This window comes from Chiloscyllium plagiosum, unplaced genomic scaffold (assembly GCF_037043375.1).
Source record: "Chiloscyllium plagiosum isolate Xiang-an unplaced genomic scaffold, Cpla_swu_hap1 HiC_scaffold_19, whole genome shotgun sequence".
Classification (NCBI taxonomy): domain Eukaryota; kingdom Metazoa; phylum Chordata; class Chondrichthyes; order Orectolobiformes; family Hemiscylliidae; genus Chiloscyllium; species Chiloscyllium plagiosum.
This window is the reverse complement of record NW_028270157.1, coordinates 37,306,725-37,316,480: the sequence shown is the minus strand read 5'-3', so window position 1 is coordinate 37,316,480 and position 9,756 is coordinate 37,306,725. Positions and strand designations below refer to the sequence as shown.

At 36.1% G+C, this 9,756-nt stretch overlaps 1 protein-coding gene across 7 annotated transcripts in view; it reads right to left on the bottom strand.

The window, feature by feature from the left end:
- Positions 1-1,007: 1,007 nt before the first annotated feature.
- Positions 1,008-9,756, bottom strand: part of LOC122559665 (dedicator of cytokinesis protein 4-like) — a 569,310-nt gene continuing 560,561 nt past the window's right edge. For all 7 annotated transcript variants that reach the window (XM_043709516.2, XM_043709519.2, XM_043709517.2 and 4 more), the window contains one exon: positions 1,008-8,700. In XM_043709516.2, coding sequence (XP_043565451.2) covers positions 8,272-8,700 — 429 coding nt within the window. In that variant the 3' untranslated portion in view covers positions 1,008-8,271. The remainder of the gene's footprint in view (positions 8,701-9,756) is intronic.

Below are 9,756 nucleotides of genomic sequence, written 5' to 3'. Positions count from 1 at the left end.
CTACAGGTGACCCCATTGCACTATACTCACACACAGACACCCACGCACAGACACTCCCTCATCCGCTCACATGTACTCTCCCACATTCATACATGCACCCTCTCACAGACTTCTACCACTTTACACTCACACTATACACACACACTCAAAGACACTCATAAACCCCGCCCCCACCCCAACCCCCCCACACACATATGCACACATACACATACAAGTTTGTGGGGTGAGTTTGTACTTGCAGAATTACATTTTACTTTTCTCAAAAACTGCATGAATCCATGTAAGATTCTGTAAATCCATTTTTTAAGATTAGAATAATTGTGGCACAAACAATCTCACACAGGGCAGCTCACACTGCCTTATCTGGGCCAACATGACACTAATTGTTAAAAGTTAAAAATCACGCAACACCAGGTTATAGTCCAACAGGTTTAATTGGAAGCACACTAGCTTTCGGAGCGACGCTCCTTCATCAGGTGATTGTGGAGGGCTCGATCGTAACACAGAATATATAGCAAACATCTGCAGTGTGATGTAACTGAAATTATACATTGAAGAATTGATTGTCTGTTAAGCCTTTCATCTGTTAGAATACAGTGATAGTTTCACTTTTTTCAGAGTGTATTTACACATGAAAGAAGTGAAACTATCACTGTATTCTAACAGATGAAAGGCTTAACAGACCATCAATTCTTCAATGTATAATTTCAGTTACATCACACTGCAGATTTTTGCTATAAATTCTGTGTCTTACGATCTTATACTCCACAACCACCTGATGAAGGAGGAGCACTCTGAAAGCTAGTGCTTCCATATAAACCGGTTGGACTATAACCTGATGTTGTGATTTTTTAAACTTAATTTTTACTTGCATCAACGTCTTGTTGCAATGTTAATAATATTTTTTTTCAGTCTTCATTTTAAGAACACTAAACACATCTAAGCTTTAAAAAAAGAAACACCAACCTGACTTATGACATTAAAAAAAGTGTAAATTGAAAGTCAAATTGGAGATAAAATGCTTTATTTTCATTTGTGAACATTCTAAGATAGTCAATGTGCAATTAGCCATTGAAACCATTGCAAACCCTCCTCTATACAAAGTAGTCATATCTGGCAGTTTTGTATACAACATTCAAAGTGTGGAATCAGTGGATGATTACCAATGAAACACTATATATTGTGCTTCAAGTAATCAAAAAACACTGACTTACAGCAGGTCAACTTCATATATACAAAAATATCATACAAGACAATACTGTCAGCAGGTTTGATACAGTTTGGATATTTTGACACCTTATCAAGATTTAGGAAGCAAAATTAATTGTACAAACAATTTATTTTAATAAAATACAGTCATTTAGGCTTTCATGTGCTTTGACGACAAATTACATTACTCATAAATGATAAAATTCAGCTTGTTGCAAAACGAACCAAGAGTTAGAGAAATCCAGTACTAGCATTTTAATAAATGCTCAATAAAATTAACATGTTCCTATGAGCTTACATATCATCACTAAACATCATATAAATACTAAACATATATTAGGAATTTGTTCTTCCAACATTCAATGTTGTAAGTTAATATGGCTGAATTCTTATAAAAACACTTATGTACAATCTTAATAGATAAACATTTGGCAATGCAACAACATTCACACTGTAATTTGCTTTAGTTTAATATTAAAAAGGTCAATTTAAATGTGAAAACATCTACAGAAACTTTAATTATCGTAAAAACTGATTCACTAATCTTACTTTCTTCAGTTCACCCAAGTACTTTATTTTTTTAAAAAAACATACTATTTATTTTGCTTTCTTGTAGTACAAAGTCATTACACTGAAACATGGCATAGAAATAAGATGTCCTACATTGTAGATTGGAGATATTTTTAACTAATAATTAGGACAGACCAATGTTTTAATTAGTAGTTGGGTACAGCATGCACAAAGGCAACCTAGAGCAACTGGAATTTCCCAAAATAATGTGTTCAAGTGTTTGATTTTAGTAAATGCATTAACTTCTCAGGCCAGATTATTTTGAAAACTGGCATGTTTTAAGACATGGTGAAAAAAAAAGAAAATGCATGCTTTTAATCTAAAGTAACAACTAGCTTAGTAGCTGGATCTGGCCACAAAGATAATTGGCATATTGAACCGTGTTTGACTAGCAAACAGATATTAAAATATTCTGAGCCTCTGAAGGAGGGTGCATTTGTTTAATTTCCTCCCAGGAAACCTCTTCTAACATAGTTTTCATTTACTACTGATCTTTTATTGAATTTTCCATGTTTTTTTTAAACCAGTGCTACTAGACAAAATTGCACTGAACATCTACATACCAAAGCATGTATCCATAATGCTTTTTCTTAAAAAACCAGCAGCCATAAAAATGATAATTAATAGAACAGTAACATTAGTTGTTATATTTTACATTTACAAAAAGCAGATGTAGTTTGTCTATATCAATACCATAGAAATCCTGACCTTCCATACAATTGCAACATTGGTTTCCTTTTAACTGACGTTGCTCTTACATTATTGGTTTAATTAATTCCTTCAGAAAGTGAGATCACACATTTAGTTATTTTAAGTAACAAATGCAGCAGCAACAGGGTTCTGTGATTTAATTTGAGCTTTTTTAACATCCTCTTTGTGACCATTACGTAAAGATTTCTTGCAGGCACCTAGATAACATATGAGTAATTTGAAATAACAATAGTCTACATGAATATTTCAAGATATTTATCATATACCCTTCTAAAATAGATATTCTATTTAAATTCAACAAGAGTAAAATTCAACTTGGGTATAGTGCACAGCAAAACATAGCAAGTCAACTATATTTTCTACTTGCCCGATGTTGCATTTTGTGGAAAAGAAAATTTGGCGAGCATGCTGATGTGTTATCACCTGTGTTTTTTTTGCTACCATCCAAGATGAATTTTACTCCCAATGTGCTCAATATAAATAAGATGGCATTTCGAATGGCTAAAAAGGTTTGATGAGGTAAAACTAACAATCACAACTGCAGGCTCATTCGCCTTTCCATACAAAACAAAAATGGAACAATTATCAATTGTAAATCTGAGGATTATCTGCACAAAAGTGGTAAATTGGTGTCAACAGAGAATCTAATAAACCTCAATTCCTTTAAGGAAATAACAGCCTCAGGTGGACATAACTGGACTGCCAGAAGATTTTATGGGCGGCACGGTGGCACAGTGGTTAGCACTGCTGCCTCACAGCACCGGAGACCCGGGTTCAATTCCCGCCTCAGGCGACTGACTGTGTGGAGTTTGCACATTCTCCCCGTGTCTGCATGGGTTTCCTCTGGGTGCTCCGGTTTCCTCCCACAATCACAAAGATGTGCAGGTGAATTGGCCATGCTAAATTGCCCGTAGTGTTAGGTAAGGGGTAAATGTATGGGTATGGGTGGGTTGCGCTTCAGCGGGTCGGTGTGGACTTGTTGGGCCGAAGGGCCTGTTTCCACACTGTAAGTAATCTAATCTAATCTAATCTAATTTTGCAAAATAGGTCCATATGAAAGATTATTTCTTCCATTCAAAGCTATGGTTTAGGTACAGGTGAGTATTTATCAATAGATTGGGAGAGGACAGGTGGGAAGAGCTTATATGGGAGATTGAAGGGTTAGTGTTGTGATCATTATTTCTAATTTACAGAAAAGACACAAAGCAATGAGGATAAATTAAAAGCAAGAGAATTAGTTAAAAACATTTAGTGGGTACAACAAACATAGATGGGGTAAATACAGATAATGAATTGACGTTTCGGGCATGAGCCCGTCTTCAGGAATTCGTGTTCATGGCCGAAACGTCGATTCTCCTGCTCTTTGGATGCTGCCTGACCTGCTGCACTTTTCCAGCAACACATTTTCAGCTCTGATCTCCAGCATCTGCAGTCCTCACTTTCTTCAAAATACAGATAATGTAAAGTATTGCACATTAAAATGAACAACAATGCAAATATGTTATGGATGGTGACAAAATAGGTACAGATGAAGCCACAAGAGACCTCTGAATTGAGCGGACTCAATTCACATGTATGACCAATACAAAGCAACAGTCCAAACAAGCAACAGATGTTCAGCTTGGCAAAACAGCAGAGCATAAATCTGAGGAAACTATGTTTGAGATGTACGCTGCATCCATTCTAGTTTTGGCAAGAAATAATAAGCAAGATTCTAACAGTTTCAGAATGACCCATTTGCAGAAAAGTAAAATCGAGCCAAAGATTAAGCATTAGTCAATGGCAGTAACCTTTCCTCTAAATCAAATGATTATGGGATTAAGATCCACTCCAGGACTTGAAGACATAATTGAACCTGAGAAAAGTGCTGTGTTTTGAATGAGATATTAGATTAGATTCCCTACAGTGTGGAAACAGGCCCTTCGGCCCAACCAGTTCACACTGACCCTCTGAAGAGTAACCCACCCAGTCCCATTTCCCTCTGCCTAATGCACCTAACACCATGGGCAATTTAGCATAGCCAATTCACCTGACCTGCACATCTGGTCTGTGGGAGGAAACCAGAGCACCTGGAGGAAACCCACGCAGTCACGGGGAGAATATGCAAACTCCACACAGACAGTCACCCGAGGCTGGAATTGAACCTGGGACCCTGGTGCTATAAGGCAGCCGTGCTAACCATTGAGCCACTGTGCCACCCTAAATTAAATCCAGGCTCCACCTTTTTTTCCTCATGTGGACATTAAAGGTGGGATGACACTAAGTTGAAAGTAAGCAGGGGAGTTTTCCTGGTATGCTGAAAAATCTGTCACTCTATATGAATAAAACATTTTTACTTTGTAATTTGTCACCTTGTTTGTGTGATCTAGCCCTGTGCAAATTAGCTGTCAAAATTTCCCAACACTTTATTTCATGGTGAAAATTGCTATATCTTCCTTCTAAATACGAGAGACCATCACAAGTAGGGCCACATGGTTTAACATCCAGTGTCAAAGTTTTGTATTACAGGAAAAGGTCAAAGAAAATTGTGCATTTTAGTCTACCAAGAAATTATAGTCACAGTGGTCAAGCTAGTTATGGAAATGGGCAAGATAAATCTGGAACATAAATTAACTTGTGAGAGTAGAATAGGGGAAACACAGGTCCAACAGTAGTTAAAGGTATGTCTATGATGGATTTCACACAATTCTCCATTAGAAAAACAGTGATTAGTGCAAAGAATAGATGTTCAGATGGAACAGTGGAGGGGAACACCCAGATGTTATGAGAAGAAATTTGATGCTGAAATACGGACAATTTTCTAAATGGATGAAGTAAGTTGTGGGGATCATTGTCAAAGGAAGTATCTTTATTGGCTATCTCTGGTTATGCTGAAGTGGTAATGGTGGGTTTTCTGAAACCACTAGTGGTATAATACAAGTTAGAACAACTAAGACTCAACTATATTGGTAATGGAATGGAGTCACACATAGGTTCGACTCGGTGAGCATGTCAGATTTCCTTCCCTTGAAGACATTACTGAACCTGAAGGTTTTTATAGCAACCAAGGTCAAAATATGTAACCGCCAGTGACAAATTTAAATTTGGCAGTTTTAACAAGTTGTTAAGATTTGCAACAGGACCTACATATTTTTGAATAAAGAAAACAGCAATTAAGATATGGTTTTGATGATTGAGAACAAGCTCACAAAATTTCTCAGTTTATATTTCCACCTGCTGCATCTCAAGCAAGTCTGTTTTTACATTGATATGAAAAAGGAATTGAATTGTTTGTTGCATTCGACTTGACCTATGATATAAAGCTTTAGCACAGGTCATTTTATGTCGGGTATCAATTGAATGAAAGTCACACTGATTTGACTGCATTGTTCTGTAAAATTACTTAAATAGGTTATTTGCAGGTTTTTCACTGGATCACTGAGCAAACTGCCAGAATATATAAATATGCAATTTAGAATGTTTACGTAGAAGCATGCAGAGAATGATTGAATAATGTTCTGAAAATAAACCGCAATTATCTGTGTATCTCAGTCTCTGAAGATTGCTTTAAATATCTGATCAGGAAAAACATACATTCCCTTCAAAAACAGAAAAAGCAGCCACATTATAGGACACTTCAGCTGAAAGCCTTTGAAATTTCGCAAGTAACCATTCTTCTAAAGTTCTTGTTGATAAACAGGTAGATTTGTATGGTCCACCAGCTCATTCATAAAACATTTTTTGATCTAACTGTTTAAAGTCTTTTTTTTCCATTTTTAATGTTGAAAATATCTTCTTTTTGCCCCAACTTTGCTATTGACACTGTTCAAATTCCAAAAGCATGTTTAAAATGTACGTTCACTGTGTGCTATTATAATACATTGCTTCAAACATTCAACTTGTAATTTTTTCAAGAAATATACCTTTCGAGCATAAACATTCACTTCCCTTTTAAATTGACTTCGCTCTGAGTACTCTTACTCATAGATACTGTTTGTGCTTTTCGAAGATTATTCAAATTAGCCCTTTTATCACTTTTACAATCATTGTTAAAATGTAATGGAAATTTTTAAAACATTTGTCCTCTCCATTAATAATGACATTTTGAAATACTGAAGAAAAATTCCAGGAACTCATTTTGGCAACTCCTCTCCAAATTTTGCTTCATGGATAATATTTACTGTATGTGTTTGAACAATTACATTGCTAATAGTTTGGGCTGATGAAGGCTACTGGCACCAGATTAAGTAGTCCCTCTGTAAATGTAGCCAAATGCCAGACCAGAAATTTGATATACTCTGTTCAACCTAAAAGTATTCAGGCAGGCACTTGACTGACAAAGGAAATTTGAATTATTTTAACGAAGGTTGATAGGTTCTTGTTTTAATTACAAGGTCATAGACAGTTTGTGACTTTTTATATTAACGGGAAAAGTGGACAAGATATTTCATATACTTCAACAATCTCATAAATAAGCCAGTCTGCAGAGTTAGATGATGACATTTCAGGCATCTGCTTTCAGCTAATAAATAGCTGATTGCCACAAAGATCACTGTCCCACAAACAGGACCCTCCCAAAGTCAATCCCAGTCTGTAAAAATCAGAATTAAAAATGTAGAATTAACGGTACTTTTACACCATTAACCTCGCAAAAGCTTGTGTAAAGTTACAAATTACTTAACAAATTTTTCAGTACATGCAAACTGTGAAAAATGATTACCTATCTCAACTTGTACCCCAATTAAGGCAGCTGTAATTACTTTTGTGCAACAATATGGACACTGTTGCATCAATATTTATAGGTGCAACTGGGAAAAATGATAAAAGGATATATTGGTAGGGTAGTCTGAGGCAAGGGGAGGAACATTATGTGAAACAATCACCACCTCTTTTAATGAATGGCCTATGTGCTGTTACTAAGTAAAGGATTTGGAGTCAAGTCATAAATTAGACAGTTTCTAACAAAATAGTTTTTCTTCTTTCCTGTAATGCTGGACAATTAGCCAAAAGCTCTGCATTTTAAGGCTGTTGGGACATGATACATGTACATTATTGGAGGAAAACTGCTAGTTTTAAACACTTTTTGTTTCTTTGCCTTTTTTCAATGTGTAAACAAATTTAGTTTTAAATACAATCTTTAAACAATTTATTTACCCCTTACCCTAACTAATTTTGCTGGAAAAATAGTAAGATGGATTTCCAAATGTGATACTTGAACAATTTGGTGAAAAATACAAATATTACAAATGCAAATACTACAGTGTACTGAGCTCAAAAATAAAGTGAGACAGAGATGAAGATTGAGAAACAGAAAGAGGATGAAGGAGGGAGATAAATAAGAAATATCTCCTTCCAAATTAGTTTCAGGAGGGAAGCCACCTCTCATTCAAAAGTCATTATCATGAACGATGAACTATATGTGTTCTATTCTATATGTGCAAGTATCAAAATGGCAAACAAAGTGGAATGCAGACTCTATTTTTATATCAACTAATGTGCTTTCTTTTAGATCCCTGGCTAACAGACATTAGACATAGTATAGCATTTGTATCATTAGCACAAATGCAAATTGGGGAAAAAGGGGACTCCTCATTGCAACTGGATAACCATTCATGTGCTAGTTACTTCTGTTTCTCCATCCTGACCTATTGCATAACAATGCTCCATTACATATCAGCAGAATCACTGATCAATGGGTACATACATATGGTCAAAACAGTTTAAGTTTAAGGTGCCCACCTGGATTCTTTTGGCCAAATTAGCATTTAGGTTGAACAAAATTTTTGCCAGTATTCAGATTTTCTATAGTTGAGACACTTTTCGAGGCTGAGATCTGGGTCTGACAAGAATTTCATCCATTCGGTTTTCACCTTCTGACCTATGTACTCGCAGTACATGAGGTTTAGGAGGGAGAGCTGGTGGCTCAGCATTGGGAGGAACAGACAGGCTATGAGGTAGAGGAGCTCGACGTCTTGAAGTTCCAGTGCCGTGTTCAGATAAGTTGTAACGTGGTGGCATACAAGCAAAGGTTTCATTCTCCCTTTTAATTAATTCCTCAGACCCAATTAAGGTGCATGTAATTGTTCCATCAGTCAAGGTCGTCTCGGTCACACTTCCCCTGCTCAGGGAAGAAATACCACTGCTACTGCTTCCAGACAGCACAGGCGAGTTGTAAACTGGCCCCAAGGATTGATAATCAGTGGGAGAAGGAGTCAATGATTGAACAGAACTCTGTTGGAAAAGACAAGATGAATACAGTTACAGGTTTCAATATCATAAGGGCAGATTGGTCTCACAGAATGTGTCCTATTATGCTTGAACAAACTTATAGAACTGCAGAATCCTAAAATATAGGAAATACTCAAAATACAGCAGGTTCTTTAATATTTCAATAGACAATGGACAATAGGTGCAGGAGTAGGCCATTCTGCCCTTCGAGCCTGCACCACCTTTCAATATGATCATGGCTGATCATTGAACTACGACCTAAACATGTTTCATTTCTTAAACAAACAATGCATTTTTGGGTATTCAACCTTTTTAACACAACTCAAACATGTTAGCATTTATCCATTTACAGATTCTTATGTATCTGTTCTGAATTTACGCTACTTTCCTTCTTATAACTATGTTGTTTTTGCTTTTGTTGATATTAATTTTAAATTATTTTTGAGCTTAAACAAATTTGCTAGAAAGATGTGAACAATCTCAGCCTGATATATTTCATTAATACATTTCCACCACGCTAGATGTGGATCAGGGGTTGAGAGTGGTGATTACACATGACTTGCCCCAATGGGGAATATATGGCATCTCAGTTACTGTGATACACATTTTTGGATGAAAATAGAAGCAATGAACAGTTGACATTAGAAGCATCAGATCCCGAAAACACCATGGCCTCAATTTTCATACATGCCGGTGCAAGAATAATTACAGCTGTATTAGTACCCTGTGAACTTATTTCCTGAAATATGCATTTCCTAAAATAAATTTCTATCTGAAACAAATTAGTAAATCCAGGAGTTTCACTCCTGTCCTGAAAAGCCTTTCATTTATTTTTAAAACATAATGAATACTCTGGCTATGTCAACCCTGGCAATGCAAACACCTACATGTACACAAGCATTGAACTACGACCTAAACATATTTCATTCGTTATGATCCCTGTTGAGACTAATAACTTAAAACACAACCTTTTTTTCCCCTCCTCCCCCAACTCATTTTGGTGGAAAAAGAGTTAGGATTTCAAAACCTGATACTTTTTTAATTCGATGCCGATAACCA